We start from the raw sequence: 22,219 nt of genomic DNA, 5'->3' as shown, positions 1-22,219 counted from the left end.
AACTGCTGACAGAAAGTGCAGCTTTGTTCAGCCCTCACCAGGCTGAGCTAACTGCCTGACAGCAGGTCCATAAACTCATCAGCATCTTGTTTGTCTGAGCCATAAAGTGTTTGTAATTTTTATTACTTATCACACATCAAATGTCTCAGCGTGTTGGACGATTTGTCCTGGGAGATTCTCGTTTACAAAGATTCAGCTGATGCTAGTTTAATTATCCAGCTAGCGCGTTTAGCTCTTGTCAGCTGACCCACCACCGCGTGCTGCTGGACTTCAGCCGCAGCAGCTCACCTGAAGAGGGAGAAGGTGTTAAACGACCCTAAAGGGAACAATGAGCGCGTCCTCCCTGAAGTGTGTTTTCTTCCTGTTGGGAAGTTAAACACGGCCAGCTGAACCCTGACAGGTGAGGTTCAGTCACCTGGTTACAACTTAAAATATCACATCCTGTAATGTGAGTACAAACTAAGTACTAACACTGGAAAAATACTCTGCCAAAGCCACTCATTATAAACTGGAAAATGTACTTAAAGTATTCATAGTAAGCACTGAGTGCAGTAACGTGATGTCCTGTTCTGTCTGACCTCAGATCAGCTGACTGTGACTTCCACAGGGTTTTCCTGTGAGGACGGGTCTTCTCTCCAGGGTCCCGTTCCCCTCTGAGGTCACATCGGGCTATCAGAAGCTTGTCTCTGAACAACGAGTGGGCCGGACAAGGTGGACAGGTGCGTGAACAGTTCAGGTACACTGTGGTGTAAAAGGAATCTGATTTCTGTGTTTGTTCCTGGTTGTCCGTCAGTGGAGTTAAAAGGTTCTCGTGTTGTTCAGTTTGTTCACTCAGGCAGGTCGAAGTGCTTCACGTTGAAACATCCAAGCCTCTGATGTTCCGCTCACCTGTTCAGAGAAGCACGTTTCCAGTGTTCGTGTGGAGTGGAGTACAAAGTACCTCAAATGTTTAGTAAAGTTAAATTAAAGAGGCAGCCTAGAGGTTTGAGAAGCGGCTTGTGACCGCTGTTTTGGTTCCGTCAAACGGCCTTGGACTCCACGATCTGCAGGCTTTGGTCCTCCAGCACACACTTCACACTCAACAGCTTCCACACATGGAGGTTTTCCCTTTAGTCAGTCCTCATCCAGTCCAGCTGCAGTTGTTTTCTTTGTAAATCAAAACATATTTTCAGCAGCACATTCTGTGTGATTTTCTTTCTTTTTTATCACTGATATCATTTATTGATCTCTAAAAGTTTCAGTTTTTTATATGTAAAATCTGCAAAGTCACGACAGTCATCACATTTTGTGTGGTCTCAAAGTGGTCACAGCGAGGATAGAAAGCTCAAGAAAATGTTTTTATGTTATCATTGAACCTGCTGTGATCGGCTGCACCAGAGGCTAACGTGTTAGCAGCTAAATCGAGTACTGAAGAAGTGATCAATATGTCAAAATCTGTAATATGGTGGCAACGTGTCATGGATAAACATTTAGTTTGAGCTAAATCATGAGGGAAAGTATGGAATACATTTTATTAAAATAGAAACTGACGGGACTAATGGATAAATAGTTCAAATAGTTAGCCAAAACTAATGTTTGTTTGTTAGGTAAAAGTAGTAGATAAATAATAAGTTTTTAGCTATTAAAGTAATGGAGTAGCTTGCTAAAAGCTATAGATAAATGGTTAAAGGACAATATGTCAGATTCTTTGGTTCGCGGCCTGTTCGGCTCATCCGTCCACTCAAACTGGACCTAACTGTGATATTCAGACGTGTAGCGAGGCTGAAATAATCAACCTGTTCTGTGTTTTCCACGGACGGATTCTGACTGTCTGTTTGCGTGGAGAAGGACGGAGATTAAAGGTGGTGGGAGGGTCGAGTCTGTTCCATTAAGTTTCCCAACGACAGCCAGAACAAACAGGAAACAGATTGATTCTTTAAAATAAAAGCACGGACGTGGATGTTTGGCGTGTCCTACATTCATCTCAGCACAATTTTACAGGCGCGTCAAGGCACAATAAAACATACGTAAGATTCTCTTTTATCAGCTACTCAGGAAAACCAGCTTAAGAACATAGCATCTGGGCTGCAACTAACAATTAGATCTATTTTCATTTTTATGAACAGCTGGGTTTGTTTCGAAAGTCCAATCCGGAAGTTCCGGATGTTGTGTTGGGTGACTTGACAACGTGCCAACAGTCTGGAGACTCCAGCGGAGAGAATGTGGCATTTACGGCGAGGAGGGAAAAGCTGGAGGGTCGTCAGCCAGCGAAGTGTCGTACAAAGTCCCAAAGTCCTAAAACACGAACCATTTTCATCGTAATTCTGCGCGGGGATTAAAGTTGAATGTTGAACGTCTCGAAGCTTATAGTCCTGGAATAAAAAGTCAAAGAAGATCGACTTTTCTGGAATCTCAACACAGTAAATACTCTGCCAGCTCCTCCGAGTTCGGCTAAGTTTTGGGATACTTGGCTAAAGAAGGTGAGTGCCGAGTGAAATGGATGCCTTGTTCCTACAGTTCTGAGTGTAAGAAAACGGTTCTTCGTGTGCTTTAACGAACTTTGATCCAAAGGTCGCGCTGGTGGAGGTCTGTCCGCTCTGTTTACATGCCAGAGTCCTGCCGGGGGATGTGCCACTTTCTCCCGGACGGAAACAGCCTGACGCCGAGCTCCCTTCGCGTGTCCGTTATGTGGACGAGTTAATCTGAAAATTGATATCAACATTTGAACAATAAACACCGTCTCTATGCTGACAGGCAGCCCCTCAATTCGGCGGACTTGGGCATCATTAAGGATCACTTGGATTCACAAAAATGTCAAGTTACAATAAGCTCACGTAGCTCGCTGACCGACGCCCCCAGCGAGCGTAATTCAATACAAGCCTCAGTGTGAGCGGTTTAACATTTCTTTTTAGTGCTTGAAGCATTTCCGAATTGGTGACTGGCTCCTACAAATCCAGGCAAAACGGGAATCACATGCTGTATGCTTGTGTCATGTGGGTGATGAACACAGGAATGTAGAATAAGTACATTTTCTGAGGGAATCTGGCATGACAGTATTTATAAATTAGAGAAAATGGTGCATATTGAAGGTGATGAGGATAGAAGATGTTTGCACTGTGCTGATAATCACACAGTGTAAACAAAACACAGAGTTGTTTGACCTCATGCACCAAGTGTAACTAAAGTTGAACTTTAAAGAAACCAGATCTCTCCTAGAGGGATAAATAAAGTATGTCTTCATCTTTTTTAAAGTAACAACTGTCAAGCGAGCAATAAGCCGATGTGCTGACTTCACTCGGAGTCCCTGCAGCGCCACAGTGAAGCGTGTGAGTCTTGTTCCTCTTGTCAGGACTTCAGTGAGAATACAAACCGCCCGAGGGAGGTGGAGGAGAAAGGGGGACGTGATGGGTGTAAATGGGAATGACAGCTCTGCTTACGCCCTGTGCTCCTCTGTCCCTGCCTGCTTATGTAATGGAACCGGTTCAGGAGTGAGCGGCGGGTGCAGGATCACACCAGTGTTGCTATCTGGACCCTGAGATCCGGCTCTTCGTGTTTACACAGCAACACGCTCTGTGAGGCTGCGGCGGCCGTCGGTCGGTGCTGTCAGCAGGGATGTCAGTTATCTGCAGGAACGCGGAGCCGAGACGAAGCTGTGACCAACCGCGCCAGCTTCCCCCTCCTGTGTGTGGGGGCTCAGTGGGCCGGAAGACTTTAAGTAGCTGTTGTGCAGTTGAAATGAAGTGGATGGCCGGAGCGAGCGCGTCCTCTGTCACCGAGTCCTGAGGGGAGCAGCGGAGCAGGACGAGGCTGGACGCCATAGCTCGGACCCGACACGTAGTCCACAAACTTTCTGTCATTGGAGCGAGCTCTCGGCTCCGCCCCGTGGCCCTGGTCTCACCTGTGACAGGTGTGTGGTGTTGCCTTCAGGATGTTTCTGTGCAGAATTCTCAGCACACGTTTGCTCTGTGAGTTTGTTTTGGCCTCCGAACCTGAGAAAGCTCAGTCCAGCCTGATGTTGAGCTGGTGTTGGCGAGTTAAAGACACTCAGGCTCAGTTTAGTCGTTCCTGTCATATGAGCAGGTTAATCTGCTCCAGTCGCTTCCAGTCCAAAACTCTTCTGTTCGTGCTGCCTCCACTGAACGTTAGAAAACTCAACGTCACATTATCACTGAAAGCGTTTCCTGTTTCACTGAGAAGCTGCAGAAGTCTGAATTTGATTGCTGTGTTTGGGCTCGGTGGAGTGAACCCAAACCCTTCATGTCTCTGTTTCTGTCCTGTCACTGTTTCATAAAGTTATTTGAAACCCTCTGCAGTCGAGATGTGGTTGTCAGGTCTCCCCTCACAGATGAACTGATCTGGTTTTCTCGTTTCTTTTCAGTCCTGACCACGTCGGCCCCCGGCTGACCCTGGAAATAACAAATCGAGACTGAACAGAAGAAAAGTCTGAGCAGGAAATTCGGCAGCTTGTCTGTTTCCTGGCTGTCAGCTGAGCGTCAGACGGAGGAAGTCTCACCTGAGGCAGGTCCACGTCTCCGACGCTCAGCATGAGACTCTGAGGCGGCAGCAGGAGGGACTTTTGAATAAAGCTGGTTCAAACACGAGGAGGAGGAGGAGGAGGAGGAGGAGGAGGGAGCATGGGGAAGGAGCAGGACCTGCTGCAGGCGGTGAAGAGTGGAGACCTGCTGTCCACTCAGAAGCTGCTGTCCAAACTGAAAACCAACAGGAACAGTAAGTACACCTCAACCTGCTGATGCTTTTATTCTGAAACAACCTGGGCTGTCCGTGACCACACACACGTGTGTGTGTGTGTGTGTGTGATGCTGTTTGTGTGGATTAATTTCACTCTGATCAGTGAAACATTCTGGACTGGTCTCTCATTGGTCAGTGGAACACTTGATCTGATGTCATCCGCTGTTTTCAGATTGATCACATGGGACATTTTAAATGTCCCATGAAAATCGAAAATGTCTGCAGTGTGAGGCGCCTGGACGAGGGCCCGGCTGGGGGCCCGGCTGAAGGCCCTGGGGCCAGCCGGAGGTCAGCGCAGATGAGCTCAGATGATGACAGGAAGTTGAGGCTGTGATGTTACAAAGACGTTTTTGTCGTTAACCCCAGAATCATGACGGCTCCTTAAACGTTGCTGCGTGCCGTGAACGCCATGCGGTCCACGTGTTGGTGGCAGGTGGAGAGCAGACCTCCGCCTCTCTGAGCTGTCGGGGTGTAGCCGTCTCCTTGGGGACTTCCTGCAGACCGTCACATGACCCCCACCCATTGTTCTCCACCTCAACACACCCAATCCATCAGCTCATACGCTACACGAGGGCTTTTGTTCCAGACCGGTCGGACTCGGCTGTGAAGTACTTTTACTTCAGAAGAGTTTTTACTCCCTGACAAAACACCAGCAGCTTCTGTCACGTATTCCACAACGTTTTGGTGGATTTTTACAGGACATGTGAGACCCAAACTGACATCTGGTGCTTCAGTGTTTCCCCCACTGCCATCACCAAATCACAAGGAGCTCCCAGCTGGTGCCCGGCCAGGATTAAAGGGAATTACAGCACTGGGGAGGGAAGGGAGGGGGTCCAGCTCTGTGCACCAGGAGCCGTGGCATCCCGTTCTCACTGCAGCACTGGGGTGTAGAGTCAGCACACTGACGCCGTTCAGTTCAGACCTCAGTCCAGACCTCAGTCCAGACCTCAGTCCAGACCTCAGTTCAGACCTCAGTCCAGACCTCAGATCAGACTTCAGCATCTCTCTTAGTGTGTTTGTGTTAAACTGCTACTTTATTACCTTTAAATAAAGTTTGTTTTGTTTCAGCAGATCCAGAGCTTGTTTTCTAATTTAAAGTCTGTTTAAAAGGACAAATCGTGTGCTGACAAAACGTGTCCTGCAGGAGGTTTAATTGCTGACCCTGAAGCTCATCAGAGTCTCGTTATGAGAACCTCATAAACCTGTCTGCTCGAGAGGCCAAAGACGCACACACACGCACACACTCAGGCTGAATCTGTCTCATGTTTTATTCATGAGTTTGGGTTCAAACTCTCGTCAGCCAATCACAAAGAGCTGCAGTGCTGCTTTACTGTGCGGCTCGTCTCACTTTAAACAAAGCTCTGAGCTGTGGCTCATGACGCGTGGTGTCGGGGCGTGTGTGTGCGCGTCGTCCCGTGTGCGAGGTCTGAGTGCACCTCACCTTCTCAGGTAAACTTTGTCTGCTCAGCGAGGCTGCAGCTAACGACTGTGAGTGTCCCAGAGCTCAGAGTGACGTCCGGCCAGCAGGCCAAAACCCAAACACTCTTCAGCTGCTCTCAGAAATGACAAAGAAAAGCAGCAGACGTTGGACCGAAAACCTTCGCTGATTATCAAAGTAGACGGCACCTTTTCTCTGGATTGACCAATCGATGAGTCGACTGAGTGCAGGACCGATGTGTGTCCTGTCACTCTCTCGGATCCAGGACCAGGACTCACGCGGCCCGTCCTCTGCTCTGGACAGGTCGAGCAGATGCCGAGGACTGCTGAGCCGATCGGTGGCCTCGGCTCAGTGTTTGCTCCACTTCCACCTCGTCATCTCCCAGCACCAAAGTGACACAGCGGGGATAACGAGGAGCGGAGTTTCCACGGATTTGAGGCAAAGTGTTAAAAGCTCTCGGTGAACTTCTGGTGTTTGTCTGTGGACTCTGCTGTTGGTCTGTTAAACCTTCAGCCGCTGCACAAACAGACAGGATGCCTGCAGGCTTTAAAGTAGGCCGTCGTGCGTCTGAAAAGGGGAACAAAGCTCGTGTGTGAGTGTTGGCTGGCTCAGGGGCCCCTCGGGACCTCCGGCTGTCCAGGGGCCCGTCCTGACTCTGACGTGACAGGAAGTAGGATAAGGAAACCGACCGGGCCTCACTTTGATCTGCCTTAATTTAACTCTGGGCCTGAACTTATCAGACATCTCAGGGTCACTCAGAGGAATCAGACCCGTCCAGGCTCTGAGGGCGTCAAACCAAAACTTAGTCCAGGCTTAACACGAAGTCTTTTCTGTGTATGAAACATTTTGTGGCCAGTAGGAAACCTTGTAGCTGGACCTCACTGGTTCTGAGGGAGCGGGAAAAGGCTTCTGCCCCCTCAGCCCCCCGACAGGCCCGGGAAATACGCTCCTGATTTGTGTCTGAACTCGTTTCGCCGTAGTTTGGTGTCTTCTAAAATAAGGTGGCTGTGAGCTCCAAACAAACGCTGTAATGGGCTCCTCTCCGCTCCTGACGGAGGCTTTGAAATGAAAAGGAGACGCTAATGAGTGTAGCTGGAGGCTGAGTGTGTGTGTGTGTGTGAGTGTGTGTGAGTGTGTGTGTGTGTGTGTGTGTGTGTGTGTGTGCACTCATGGCTGCTGGTGGTTTTCTTTATTCACTGTTATGTAACGGAGGTTCTGCACTCGGCTCTTCTGTTGTCTGTGCAGCTCAGACGTCACATGACTGAACACCAACATGTGACTTTGATATCAAAGGACTGTGAGGCTGGAGACTGTAAACACCTGTAAACACCTGTAAACACCCGTAAACACCTGTAAACACCCGTAATGTGCTGCAGGACCAACTTGCTGTCGGCATTCAGACTGAGTGAAGTCCTGGACTGACTGTGTTACCAAACATTGAATCAGATCCCAAAGCAGCATGTGTGCATGAGGTTACAAACTGGAGGCGGACTGGTGAGGCTTTCGGTGCATCTTGACTACCTGGACTCACCTGTGCTACCGAGGTGATAAACGCCCAGCGGCGTGGAAGTCATTTCTGAAGCTCATTTCACAAATCTGACTCCTCCGTGTGATACACACACTCTGGGTTAAATAATTCTGTTTCCTGTCGGCTGCTCGTGAGTCCTGGAACAGACCGAACAGCAGAATACCCAGAATCCTCTTTGGTGAGGAGAGGAGTTTCTCTTTGGGTGAAGAAGTTCAGCTTTTTCTGGACAAAACTCTCATTTTGTGCAGTTCAGGCGACTGTCTTGTGTCTGATTTATGAGATTTGACTCTGCATGCAGAACATTTCCCACCGCCGAGCACGAGTGGAATTCAGAGAGCTCTAATTTAGGTCAGAACTGTGGTGGGGGCTAAAAACGGGTTGATTTTCACTCAGAAACTCGGCTGGTGCGTCTCGGAGAATGTGACAGCGCGGGTCTGCTGAGCAGCACCTCGAGGCCTTCAGGAGGAGCTCCGCCGAGCGGTTTGAGCCCAGCAGCTCAGCGTGATGTCTGCGCACTCAAACTTTTGGTCGTTATTTTCCCGGAGTTGAGTGTGTGCCAGCTATTGTCCGGGCAGCAGCGTGCCTTTGAATGCAGAGGAAGAAAAGCGGCGGTGATGTCATGGTGCTGGTATGCGGACCCCTGAGCGGCACCTTGGATCCCCGTCTCCGAGGCTGCGAGCTGAGTCCAGGGGAGCACAGCCGGCAGGGTTTCCTGAAGGCCTCGTGGGCGTTGCAGCGCTGCCAGCAGACCCTCGCTGCTCTTTTCCCTGCGAGGCGCCGAGACGACTTCAAGTTTGTGTGGAAACGAGACGCCTTTAATGTTTATCAGTCACATTTCAGTCATTTTACTGCTGAAACGTTAGTCTGATTACGGGGGCTTTTAGCTGTTTGATGTCACAATAAGCTGAGTGGCTGCTGGGCGAAGCGGAGCCTCCGAAGGCGTCGCCGGATAACGAAACGCGGGCTGTTTGTAGCCGTGGACGATCCCGGATGGTCACAGCACCAAGCGTCCTGCCCATCTCTGAGACCTGCTCCGACGGCTCGGCTGCTGCAGAGGAAACATCGTCAGCATCCGTCAGCCGAAGTGAATCCTGCAGATCAAACGTCGCGACTCGGACCAAACAGCTTCTGTTGCCTGAACCGAACCACCCTGGATTCTGGTGTGATGGTGCTGGACCTCCACCCTGAGTGTTTCTGAAGCTTCGGTTCTGCGTGAGGGCCTGCCAAGCTGCAGCCTTCTTCTCAGTGTGACTGACACGAACTGGTTTGCGGCTGTGGGGGAAACCGACTGATTCATTTGTACTTTAGGTGAACGTCGCGGTTCGCGTTGAAGGAGCCAACAGGAACTGAAGGTTGAGCATGATGTCTGTGAGACTGGATCCACCGCAGCCAGGCTGACCTCTGAGCAGGCACGTCCGGTCACACGCTGGAGGCTGGGGAGGTGGAGGAGGTGGTGGGGGGTTGGTGTCCAGAGCAATGGAGGTTTGTCTGAGGAAACGGGTGTGGAGCTGAACTCACATCCCCTGAACAATAAGTGTGGAGTGCTAATGGTGCTCTTGTTTGAGGTTCAGATGGAGGCAGGAACACACACATCAGCCTCCACCCTGAAGCAGCTCACACTCATCAGGAGCTCAGAGGGTTGTTGTATTTCCCACACATGCTCTGAACTCAAACGTGTCATTAACGAGCTGTCAGCTGTCCATTAGCTCCGCCAGGTCCCTCGCTGTCCTCAGGACGTTTGTTTCACAGGCCACGCAGACAGGAAACGCTCAAACAGTCGACCTGTTAAGTTGGCAAACTGACAGAAACACGTCAGCATTTGAAAAATAAAACACATTTGTATAAAAATTATTTGAAGTTATCTGAAGGCCAAATAAAACAGAAATGTGTACCTGCAGCAGACAGAAGGACACCTGGACAGCATCAAGCTGATCCCCGACAGGATGTTTTAAAGTGTGTGTGTGTGTGTGTGTTGTGGAGGTCTTGGGCTGTAACCTGGCTGTGACTCGTGTCAGAGGAGGAGGAGCGGCAGGTGGAGGAGGTGGGAGAGCAGGAGGAGGGTGGATGCTGCTGTGCTGAGGCTCTGGAGGCATAGAGCAGCTCTCAGGGACAAAGCCTGGACCCAGGACCTCTTCTGGACTTCCTGTCCCAACACTATTGTTCAACAGAGCAGGAGGCTGAAGCTTTGTGTCAGCTCAGACCCCCCTGAGGCCCCCGAGGCCCCAGAGGCCCCCAGAGGGAAACCACAGACTCACTGATGTGGTCAGACTCACTTTCTGCTCTGTGAAGACATCCTGCAGTCTCAGATCAAAGACCTGGACTGGAGACATTCAGGTTGCCCTCAGGATGAGCCCTGATGATGGTGGAGATCCTCAGTGCTTAACATCGGATCTGATCGCTGGCCTGTTGGTGCATCTTCAGAGCTGAAACCCTCGGCTGATTAATCAGACAGTTTGGACGATCGGTCGTATTTCAGCCGTCGGTCCTGCGTGTCCCCTCCTCGTCCTCGATTGTTTGAAGGTTTCTCTGACCCTTCGCATCTTCACATGCGGAGACACTGAAACTCGGTTGGACCTTTAAATGGTCTTGTTTCCCTGCAGCTACGTCTGGTTGCGGTCACTGATCAGAGATCTGCCGACTGACGTCTCGGGACCTCTTGTCTCGTCTCCAGCTCTTTGCAGTCGGAACTTGACCCACTAAATCCTTTATTTCATCCTGGTGAGGTTTAACCGCTGAGTCGTTCAGTTAGCTGAGCCGTGAAGACGACCAGAGTCTCAGTGAACCAGACGAGCAGGAGACTTTGTTGGACGTCCACATTGTGCATGAGGAAGCTGATAAAAGTCGTCTGTTTGCTGCTGTGTGATTGTGCTCCAGTTTGGGTCGAGTCCAGACTTTGGGGGGTTGGACCAGCTTACAGGCCGAGGGGACGAACCTCCGCCGGTCTTCATTCCAGAGAGCCCATCTTCACGTCTCTGCCGTCAGCGTCCTCATTCAGTCAGCAGATAAGAGACAGACGTGTCCCACTCTTGGACAAACGCTTCCACAGCTTCCTGTGTTCCTGTGCCAGGCTCTCTGAAGACCGGGGGGAGGAGGGGGGAGGAGGGAGATGGGGGGCTGCTGATTGGTGCCCATGTGTCCCTCTGAGACCAGTGCTTCAAACAGAGCCCGTATCAGACACTGCAGTTTGACCTGTGAGACGGAGACAGCTGAGGAGGACGCCTCGGACTGCAGACCACAGATCAAAACTCAGACATCGTCGGTTATAAAACAGTCAAAAACCAAAAGTCCGAGAAGTCAGAGAAGCTGCAGCTGATGGGACAAATTATTATTTAAATATAAATATAAATATATTATTAAAATAGTCGTGGATCAGTTGAGCGACTGACAGCTTCAATAGTTTGTTCACCACGTGTCCAAAAGACTGTGGACGGTCAGACGTGCTGCTCTGCTGGTGTCTGTCGGCTCCACGTTTAATCGACAATCAAAAGTGAACGGAGTCGCTGTGGAGACTGAAAACTGACCTCAGGGCTCCACTGCTGAGCCTCCACAGCAGTGTGTGGGTGTCCACATACTTTTGTCCCGGTGTTGTCAGGGTCATGTGACCTGGCTGGCTCAGCGCTGTGAGCTCAGATGCCCCTCAGTGCGACTGTTGTGGTGTGTTTGGAGGTTCTCATGAAAGAAGTGGTATATTTAGTGCGGAGCTGCTGCTCGCGCTCCACGCTGCACCGCAATGACAGGAGAGAAGCTGCCGCCTGTTGTTTGTGACCTCATCCACAATGCAGCCGAACACAAAGGAGTGTGAGGCGTCGCCTGCAGACGTCTAATCATACATCTGATGCTCGTGGTGCTCGGCTAATTTTAGCCAGGAGCTTTTTTACAACAGATTCTGCTCCACGAGCCCGACCAGTCCACTCAAATCTGCAGACTCCTGCAAATCCTCCTCCTCCTCCTCCTCCTCCTCCTCCTTCTTCTCCTCCTCCTCCTGCTGCTGCTGCATTCTTGTGGCAGCAGATCCACAGGATGTTAAACATTCAGCTGAAATTATAGAAAGAGTCTGCAAATGTTGGAGGTGAAAGTCCAGCTCTGCTGCAGGCCTCTCCGCCTCAATCCATAAACAGCATTAAAAATAACTTTGAGCAAATGTGCAGCAGATGACGATGATGAAGATGGTGGCCTCAAGACGACTGCTGGATATTTAGCATCGGCTGGTGTCTGCTTCCTGTGCGGGAAGCAGCCGGTTTTCCTCTCAGTCTGATGATACAACACAACAGCTCAAGTCCAGTTTTCATGTGTTTTTGGGAGGTTGTGGTGTCTCCACACTCATTAACAAACACACATCTGCCCCACCCCTCACATCCACCCGTCACCCTCACACCATCCGACGCAGCTTGTTGGGAAAAGAAAATCAACAAATTAAAAGTAAAGAAATAATTTAAAAAAAGGATTTTCTCCTCTGAGACTTTGTTGTTGTTGTTGTTTGGAAACGTGTGGCTGTCATGAAGACATTTGTGTTAACGCAGATCCAGGATCAGTCCTGAGCTGTGCTCGGCTCCACAGGTGAGGCACAGGAAGTGAAGGTTCGTAATGCGTGTCGCGTGTTGTGGAAAGAAGCCTCTTAATGAGCACTTTTCCCTCCCACGTGTTTGCTGCACGCGTCTGCGTTTTCATTCCTGCCTCGTGCTGATTAATTCCTGTGAACGATAAAATCCAGGTCATTATCAAAGCGGTGCGGCGACTCCCCGGGGGGAACCCGCTGCCTCCCCCACCTCACATACTTGCAGTTCTGTTGCTGGTGTGCTGGACGCCATGTTTGCCGAGCTGGAGGCTGTGGGCGGATCCCGTGTTTCCTGTCACCTTTGACCTCCTGTGCGTAACGGCGGGCTGGTGGAAACGCTGTGGTGTGGTGTTATTACGTGTTGATGCAGTTACTGTTAGAACTTTTCATTTCCTTATTTTGTTTCCTTTATGTGTTTTGTTATCTTCACTCCTCTTCCTCCTCATGTCACTGCGCTGTAACGGCTGCCTGCCGGTTCGCATTGTGATGCGGCGGCTGAGGCTCGTTACACGCCAGGAGTTTGTTTCTCTGCAGTTTGTGAGAGTTTGGCTGCAGCCGATCGAGAGGCGGAAGCCTGGTGTCCGCTGTGAGAGACGAGTCGGAGACCGTGGCATTATAATGACATGCTGATTAGACCGAGGCCGGGCCACCACTGTACCAAACAGAGCGCCGACTGTCAGGGAGACTGCACGGTTCATGAGCCCGCATGCCTCGACGTGCCAGCGAGTGGGAGTCAGAATGAGGCTGCAGAGAAAAGGAGGAGCCGCAGGACGAGGTCGGAAACTTTGTCCAACCCGGGAGTCTGTGGAGGACGAGAGGAAGAAGCAGGGAGTCTTTGTGTGGCGGCGGATCGTCAGACCGTCGTCCGACCGAGCCGAGGAAGTCGAGCCCGGGGCAGAGGCTAATGAGGCTTCCTCAGGAGGCCCACCAGAGAGACAGGGGAGGATTTCTGATCCTGATCTCCCCTCTCAGACTCGCTGATCCCAGGGGAGGCTCCTGGGGCAGGGACGTCGTCTCCGTCCCGTCACCTGCCATCCACGCACACCTCACGAGTCATGTTGATGTGAATGCTGATATGATGCGACCTCAGCGTACCCTGCTGACTCACATGACGATCACGTGTTAACGTTCTGTGTTGTTGTGTGTTTTCAGAGTTGCTGGGCTCCACCAAGAGACTGAATGTGAACTACCAGGACTCAGACGGGTAAGTGACGAAGAACAACATCATGTCCAGTCACGAGTCTGCAGCTGATCTCAGACCTGTCGGCTGAGCCAGCACACTCAGTGACGTAATGTTTGTGTCAAAACACGAGTCCAGCCTTCATGTTTGACTCGAGCTGGTTTGTTTTAGCTGTCAACTGAAACAGAACTGGAATCTGCATGCAACGCGTCCTGCTGTCATGTGTTCTGCTCCCACAGCACGGAGCTCAAACAGGTTAATCAAACACTGACTGCTGACGTGCTGTAGTGATGGATTTGTATCTGCAGATCGTTTGGTCTGGTGTGAACTGATTTTGGAGTGGATCTGCCTGCCCTCGAGCAGCTTCATTAAACTCAGTCCCGCCTCTGTTTGTCTGACTGCTGAAATCCCCTCCGAGCTCGTTAGCCTGGAAGGAGTTCAGTTTGGCTTCCCCTCATCAATATTTCTCTTTGTTCAGAGTTTTTATTATCCTCTCAGCCGCCTCCCTCCGGACTCAGACGTGTCTCGTCCTCATAGACGCTCTCACACTTTGATCCAGACTGAGGTGTCCTCAGATGCTCATGTTCCCCTCAGGATGAACCGTAATAACTCTGACTTTTCATCTCGAGCCACCGTGGCGTTAGTTAACGTGTCAGCTGGACGTTGTGTTGACTGCTCATCAGCTAATGTTAGCACTGAGCTGCGGCCTCAGAATGTCACTGTAGCTGCCGTTAGCTCAGTTAGCTGTGGAGATACACTTCGTGAGTTTGTTTTGTTTCCTGATTAGACTAAACTCTGAGAGCGTGAGACTCAACAAACTCGCCCTCGTATTGATCTCCCAGCTGAAACTACGGCGCCTCTAGAGGTACAAAGTGGCATTACAGACCGGATGGGCCACGGCTAGCTGGTTAGCATGCTAACTCCAAATTCATCACCATGAACTCACTGTAGTTAACTCTGACTCAGCCTCACACACACAAAATGTGGATTAATTCACTGCTGGAAATAGTCTCCAACAAATACACCATTTCTTCCTGTTTGTTTGATAAAAACAGGAAAAATCAAACTATGCATTTGTGAGGTGTCGTTAACACTTGGCGCCTTCAGCAGGAACCGGTGAGCTGCAGACAGGAAGTCAGACAGCGTTGGGATACGCGCCATGTGCTGTTGGTTTGTCCTTTTCATTTGTTGACAAGAAGAAAATGCAGAATATCAGAGTCTCCAGCAGTAAAAGTCGGCACGCAGTTCAGCAGAGTCTCGTCAGTCTGTGATTTAAGGATCTTCGGCTGAAACAACTCGCAGCCTTTCAGCTCTAAGTCAACACTGTCGTCGTAACAAAAGCTCACAGAGACGACGAGCTGCGAGTCTCAGAGGGCCGTAAAGCACAGGAGGGGACGGCACGTCAGTCCAGAGACGTCGTCAAGCGTCGGAGCCCTTTGTTGGCCCCTCAGAGGGCAGAGGGGCCCGGGGAGGTCAGAGGTCAGGGAGCGGAGGGCTGGACCGCGACCGATTGGACAGGCTGGATGACTTAATGCAGCTGTGACAGCTGAGAGAGGGAGCAGTTCACACAGCAGAGACACCCCTCATGCACCAAAGACTCTTAAAGCTTTTGTCTTTGAAAGAGCACAAATTCCATCATAAACTTCATGAGTGTCCTTTGACGTGACCTTCTGTCACTTCTTTCAAAAGCCTTTAAAGCTGCTTAGGACATACAGACTGAGGACTGGGATGGTGAACAGAGACGTTCCTACAGACTGATGGCAGTCAGTAAGGTGAATTTTGTCCAATACTGACGTCGCTAGAAGCCTGCAGTGATGGGACTCAGACCTGCAACATGTCTGAACTGTTCCCCTCAGTGTGTGTGTGTGTGTGTGTGTGTGTGAGATGTGGATCTCAGGCAGGAAAAGGTTTTTCATAATTCATCAGTGCCGCCGGCGGCTGGCGGGCGTCGCAGCCCTGCTGAAGCTCCACTTCGGCTGCAGTAATCACACGCTGCATCTAAACACAACATGCCTCACACACCACTTCCCACAATCCTCCAGCACACGTCAGCGCCTTCATGTGCTCGCATCATGTTTGTCAGCACACAGGGACCGAGTTCCCACGGGCTCAGCTCCTCTGTTTGTTTCCCCGTCAGAGCAGCCACACACAAGCTGTTGTCTGCTGTCTCGTCTGTTAGGATTAAAGCTTCTTCATCACAGGCTGCTGGCAAACCAGGAAGCCTGAGACGACTCAGTCATTGATTATTAACTCTTTAACTGTGGCTGACGTTATGTGAGCAAAGATCACTTTTCATCACGGCTCGCCGCTGGCACGGCTGACCGCGTCCGCTACCTGACCGACTCCCTGAACTAATCATTTAAAGGATGTCAAGGCACTTTCAGGCCGTGATGTGTGGGGAGGAAGTTCTCCAGCTGGAAACATTTGAGACCTTTGAAAGCTTTTTGTCATGCCGATATTTCACTTTAAACACTAAGTGTTTTGATGAGTTCTGCATCCAGTTTGTCAGTTAGCAGGTTTCAGCTGAGGGAAAAGTGACGTCTGTTTGGTGGATTTCATAAAAAGGTGCAGAGGACAGCGTTGAATTATTTCTGTTTTCTCATGAACCTGAGACATCTGTGTCGCATCTGTCGCTGCCTCTGCAAGCAGATAGAAAAGTCTGAATCGTCCTGTCATCCTGTCGGACTGACTTCACTCATGTGACGCTCTGGAGGACGTGGACAGACGCCGCGGCGTCTCGTGGACAGACGCCCCGATTCAGATTCACAGAAGAAGAACAGAGCCGGAGGTTACGTTTAATCAGACAGAAAGGCATCCAGCTCGCCGCGCCAAAACTCTCTGTCTCAACAATGGCTGACATACTTTGCTCCTGGCTCAGACGCGTGTGGATTAATGACAGCCTCAGTGATCAGCCCTCCTCTCCAGGTGTGCACACCTGCAGGCTGCTCGTGTTGTGGTCGCAGGGAAAGTTTTGCTCTGTTTGAACAGACAGACGTCGCCGCTGAGGGCGTGTTGGTGTGTCGGCGTGTGTGCAGGTCGGTCGTTCGTCTTCGTTGACCCGCCTGCTTCTGCGTGAGAGAAACAAACACACACACACGAGCCTGTCGGCGTCTCATGTGTTTCCATGGAGAGCAGAGCTGGAATGGCTTCCAGTGAGCAGCTGGTGGGAAGTCATCCTCTTCCTCAGCTCTTCCTCCTCTCAGTGTCACTTTGGCCTCTGGGAAACTTTTTCACATTTTCTACTCTACATGAGTAATCGGCAGATTAATCGATAAGGAGAACAAACAAGTGTTGGTTCCACCAGAGACAGAGACAAACACAGACCCACAGACACAGATCCACAGACAGACACAGAGACAGACACAGAGACAGAGACAAACACAGACCCACAGACACAGATCCACAGACACAGATCCACAGACAGACACAGAGACAGAGACAAACACAGACCCACAGACACAGATCCACAGACACAGATCCACAGACAGACACAGAGACAGACACAGAGACAGAGACAAACACAGACCCACAGACACAGATCCACAGACACAGATCCACAGACACAGACACGTTTCATCTGAAGTGCGTGAACTTGTTGCGTTTAGCTTTGAGTCCGAGTCGAGTTCCCCTCCCGGTCACGTGTGGCTGAAGTGAAGCGAGCCAAGTCAGTTTGATGCCTCCTTATCAGAGATATTAACACATAATGAGAGCGGCGGTGTGATCGTATGCTGAGCTCTGTATTGATTAGTGTATGTATTGATCTGTGGATCAGAAGCTGTTTGGTTTCCTCCACACGTCAGACTGAAGCTCAGTGAGACTTTCTAAACTCAGCTGCTGTCGGAGTCTCTTTCACATGTTCTCCATGTTCCAACACGCCCGACCTGCACCCACGAAGAACGTTAGAGAACGTCTCGTAAACGTTGTTTAACAAACAAACGACAGCAACACCATGAACCTGCTGCTCACTGAAGTTATGTCCCCCGCCCTGCTCCCCCTGTCCCACCGTCTCCCCTCTCCTCTCCAAGAGCCAATGAGAGGTGAGGTCACACAGGGTCTGCTTCTCCCACAGAGGATGGGGGAGGATGGGGGAGGCAGAGGATGCTGGTGACAGGCCTGAGAGCAGGTGAGCGGGACAGCAGGATGATTGTCTCTGTGTGCTGACGTCCTCGTCCATTACGGTTGGAGCTGCTGCCCTCGGCTCCGTCTCTTACTGCACCCTCGTGAATGTCGTTACGCAACAGAGAGGGGAGGAAGAGCGGCACTAAAAACCGCCCCCCCTCCCTCTTGTCTCCATTCACTTCTTCACTTTGTCCTCCTCTAATGCCTGCGCCTGCTGCATTCACAGACATGTAGCCTGTGGCTTCGTTTGCTCTGCTGTCGGTGCTTCACATGCGGGGCAGGACGGTCACATGTGACTGCAGCTCAGGAGCATCTCACTAAGCGGTGGCAGGATTCGGGGTCTGTAAGCGAGTCCCGAATTGTATGTGCTTCAGTTACAGTGAAAAATGTTTCGCACTAAAAGGACAAAGACGAGAAGTGCAGAGCCAAACATGACATGTGGAGAGGGAGCTACAAAGGGAAACAGGAAACAGCTAAGACCCAAAGCCATGACTTCCTGTGAAGGAAGAGGAGAAAATCCCAGGGACGACTGAGTGAAGTCACATGATGTTTTTGCTCTCACTCAGAGCTGACAGAAAAACCACCACAGATAGTAACTTCAGGTTTTCTGCAGCTTTTGAGTTCTTCTTTGAGTAAATCTCAGCTGGCTTAAAACCTTCATGTTGGGATCCTGTAGGTTCGGTTAGTGGAGGTGTGGCCGACGTCCTGCTGCCAGCTGTCGTGGTCTACCTGTAGCTGCAGGTCCACGTCTGACTCACACACCAACACTGTTATCTGACTCTCCCTGCTGTTCGCTCACACAGCGAGTCCAGACACACACACACACACCATCATCATCACCATCAGTCACTGTACTGATGAACAGATGAAAACAATCAGCTGCTGCTTTCAGAACACTTCAGGTTAAGATGGTGTCGTGATGGAACCACTGACTGTGCATAAAGAGCTCCCCCTGGTGGCTGGCTGCAGTACAGCTCCTAAGCCCTGCCCCTCCATGTTGGCAGATGGTACAGGAGCCAAACTAAAAACTCAAAGTACATGTCAGATAAATTTTTCCCAAAGAAGGTTTCTGTCATGTTAGGCAGTTCTCATCACGCTGATGTTTGTTCAGGTGTTCATTTTTCTGATCAGTTTGGTTTTCATTAGTTATTTGATGCTCTAAAAGGGGCTGAAACGTCATAACTGACAGCTGAGCGCTGCTCCTGATTGGCTGAGACGGGTGTGTGAGCGGGAACTCGAGACTGCGGCTCGACCTCCTGATCACTGCTGCACAGACTCTGGCTCCAAATGACATCACCGGAACAAGATGGCAGCACTCGTATCAGGGATGTTTCAGCTTCACTTTTGCACAGTAGGAGGAATCAGAGACGCGTCGGCCATCTTTAAATGTCAGTGGTAACACATCTGAGTCAGAACTGATCAAAGGTTCTGAGGATGAACATGAGGCAGTGTGTCTCTGTTCCACACAGAGTGTATGTTAATGTGCGTCACACTCTGATGTGGTGGAAGGACTTGTTGTGTTTACAGTCTAATGTGACGAGTCCTAATGAGATGCTGTGTGTGTGTGTGTGTGTGTGTGTGTGTGTGTGTGGTTTAGTGCCTCTGTGGGAACTGAACCAGCTGTGTGGTTATACCAGTCAACAGCTGGGATCAAAAAATGTTTTATAAACACTGTTTACTGTGGAGAGTTTATAACGCTGTCTGCCTGTCTGCCTGTCTGTCTCTCAGGTTCTCAGCCCTCCATCATGCTGCTCTCACAGGGACCACAGAGCTGCTGTCTGCACTGCTGGAGGCTCAGGCCACCGTGGACGTCAAGGACAGCAACGGTTAGACACACACACACGCACACACTCACACACTAAATGCAGTATTAGTAAACATCCAAACACTTAAAGTACTGCTGTTTATTGATGTAATTTTGGCGAAGTTGGACCGCGTGTGTCGACGTTTTACTGAACTGCACTCATTGAATCACTTTAGTCAATTTGCAGGTTTGTATTAACGTCAGATATAATCAGTCAATAAATGATGATGCATCATTGCAGATTAAACTGTCACTGAGTCATTAAGCTCCATCTAAACACAACACAACAACAAATCAATAATCAGTGCAGGAGGGATCAGAGACCAGTTCATGAGTACATTTACATTTTACTGCTAACATTCTTGTACTTCTACTCAAGTAGGGTATTTCTACCCAGTTGTGCCGGTACGGCTGACAGATCAAAGTTTATCAGATGGTAATTCGGATCAAACCTGTTGCTGTAGGAATGCGTCCGCTGCACTACGCCGCCTGGCAGGGAAAAGCTGAGTCTGTCCTGATGCTGCTTCGCTCCGGGGCGTCCGTCAACGGCGTCTCTCTGGACGGACACATCCCTCTGCACCTGGCGGCCCAGTACGGACACTACGAAGTGGTGAGTGCGGACATCAGGCCGTCGACCCCTGATCACCTGCTCAGGTTGTTCAGAAGCAACTGACTCCTGCCTGTTCACCACTTTTCCTCGTTCACCTGGTGGCCTGTTGGGCATGTTAGATACAGTTAGCTGCTAAGGATGTGCTGCGTTCACGGTCCACAGAGCCGCCTGCCGCTCAGTGACAGCACACAGCAGCAAGATGTCTGCTGACTGTGGATCAACACGTTTTGTTTTTCAGGGCTGAAACTGATTAGTAGTAATCAGGGCGATCAATAACTGATATTTGGAACTGATTAATGTTTGCAGTAAGAATGAAAATCGCAGTAAACCTGATAGTGCTGCAGGATGGGAGGAGGAACAAGTGACTGGATTTGTGTGGATTCAGGAGGAGCAGGAGGTGGTGGAGGTGGGGGTGCAGGAGAAGCTGCTGGAGGAGGTGGGGGTGCAGGAGGAGCAGGAGGTGGTGGAGGTGGGGGTGCAGGAGAAGCTGCTGGAGGAGGTGGGGGTGCAGGAGGAGCAGGAGGTGGTGGAGGTGGGGGTACAGGAGGAGCAGGAGGAGGTGGAGGTGGGGGTGCAGGAGGAGCAGGAGGTGGTGGAGGTGGGGGTGCAGGAGGAGCAGGAGGTGGTGGAGGTGGGGGTGCAGGAGGAGCAGGAGGTGGTGGAGGTGGGGGTGCAGGAGGAGCAGGAGGTGGTGGAGGTGGGGGTGCAGGAGAAGCTGCTGATCAGTGATCCTGTTTTTGATCTTGTCATTAATCCTCTGCTGTTGTTTTCCGGGCAGGATTAAGATGAATGTGGGTGAGACAGACTGTCTGTCTCTCCATGTGTCCCCCCCCCCCCCCCACTGAGGACGACAGTTTAGTGAGATTTAATTGCTGATGTTTGCATCAACATCTCATCAAGTCTATTTAGAGTCAAGACCTTCAACACGTCAAAATATCTGAAGATGAGATTTGGGTGTTTTTCCTCGAACGGCAGCTCGTCTCTGCTTTCACTTCCTCTTCAGCTTTCCTCGTTTTCCTCCTCGGTTTCAGTCTGAGATGCTGCTGCAGCATCAGTCCAACCCCTGCCTGGTCAACAAGGCCAAGAAGACTCCCCTGGACCTGGCCTGTGAGTTTGGACGAGTCCAGGTGAGACGCGTCTGATGATATGAATGTGTGTGCGTGTGTGTGGATTCAAACCAAACAGTAATAAATCTGTTGATATGAAAATAAGAATTAAAGAACACACACCACCAACCAAACTAATCATTAGCAAATGGATTCAGTCATCATTATTATTATTATATCTCCACACTGCAGTTCTGTGTGTGTTTTGTCCCAGCAGTGTGGCCGTACAGCAGCAGCACATTTTGTCTTGTAATTTTGTGCAGAAGATTAAAACTGGAAATGGTCCTGTATGGGACATAATTCTTCTGTTGGATTATTATGTAGTTGGCAGCTAATTTTCTGTCGACTGACTGATGGCTGCAATTCTAACACTAAGTTTAACTGCTGGACGCCAGGCATGAGACATGAGTCCATCCTGCTGAATGCTGGACCAGGATTGGCAGACAAACTGTTTGTGATGTCACACTTGTAGGCTCTGCCTCTTCAAATCAGATTTTCATTGAGCTGAAGTTTTGAGGCTTACGCTGTGGACAAACTGCGGACCTCAGCGCGTTCACACAGTCAAAGCAAGATGGGCCTGACGTTTTTAAGAGTAAACTTTAACTTCCAGCTGTGACTGCTGTGTCTGCTGCCAAACATCTGGACTCATTTCTGGTGTTTGGGTCACTGAGGTCACTGATTAGCTCATGGTCACCTGCAGACTCTCTCCCACCCCCCTCAGGTGGCCCAGCTGCTGCTGAACAGTAACATGGTCGTGGCGTTGCTGGAAGGAGAGAGGAAGGAGCCGACGGACTCGGCCTTCACCACGCCGCTGCACCTCGCCGCCCGCAACGGACACAAAGACATCATACGGTGAGACGGACGCCATGACTCACTGACACTTACAGAGCAGCTTGCAGCTGGACTCAGACCCTTTGACAAATCACAGTCTTTTTAACCATCTCGCAGAACTGATTTGTGTTTTGAAGCCTTCCACAGCCTGCAGCCTCCTGGGCCACTGACCTGCTTCTTCCTCACAAAGCACCCGGTCCCCACAGCTGCTCTGGGATCACATCTGCTTTCTGTCTCCAGGGTCCAAACTAAACCTGGAGAAGCAGCTTTGAGGTTTTCAGGTTTTCGTCAGCTGCCCTCTCAGCTCTTTACACTGAGGT

General features: G+C 50.5%; 1 protein-coding gene across 4 annotated transcripts in view; it reads left to right on the top strand.

Annotated features, from left to right (window-relative positions):
* Window positions 1-2,091: 2,091 nt before the first annotated feature.
* LOC124073110 (caskin-2-like) overlaps window positions 2,092-22,219 on the top strand; it is a 33,515-nt gene continuing 13,387 nt past the window's right edge. For 2 of the 4 annotated variants that reach the window (XM_046415089.1, XM_046415086.1), the window contains exons 1-7: window positions 2,092-2,459; window positions 4,358-4,707; window positions 13,402-13,453; window positions 19,277-19,374; window positions 19,817-19,962; window positions 20,994-21,089; window positions 21,790-21,920. In XM_046415089.1, the coding sequence (XP_046271045.1) occupies window positions 4,614-4,707; window positions 13,402-13,453; window positions 19,277-19,374; window positions 19,817-19,962; window positions 20,994-21,089; window positions 21,790-21,920 (617 nt within the window). In that variant the 5' untranslated portion in view covers window positions 2,092-2,459; window positions 4,358-4,613. The remainder of the gene's footprint in view (window positions 2,460-4,357; window positions 4,708-13,401; window positions 13,454-19,276; window positions 19,375-19,816; window positions 19,963-20,993; window positions 21,090-21,789; window positions 21,921-22,219) is intronic. The other 2 variants (XM_046415088.1, XM_046415087.1) reach the window with 2 other exon arrangements.

This window comes from Scatophagus argus, chromosome 16, assembly GCF_020382885.2.
Source record: "Scatophagus argus isolate fScaArg1 chromosome 16, fScaArg1.pri, whole genome shotgun sequence".
Lineage (NCBI taxonomy): Eukaryota > Metazoa > Chordata > Actinopteri > Scatophagidae > Scatophagus > Scatophagus argus.
The sequence above is the reverse complement of the archived record's forward strand: the minus strand, read 5'-3'. Positions and strand labels throughout refer to the sequence as shown.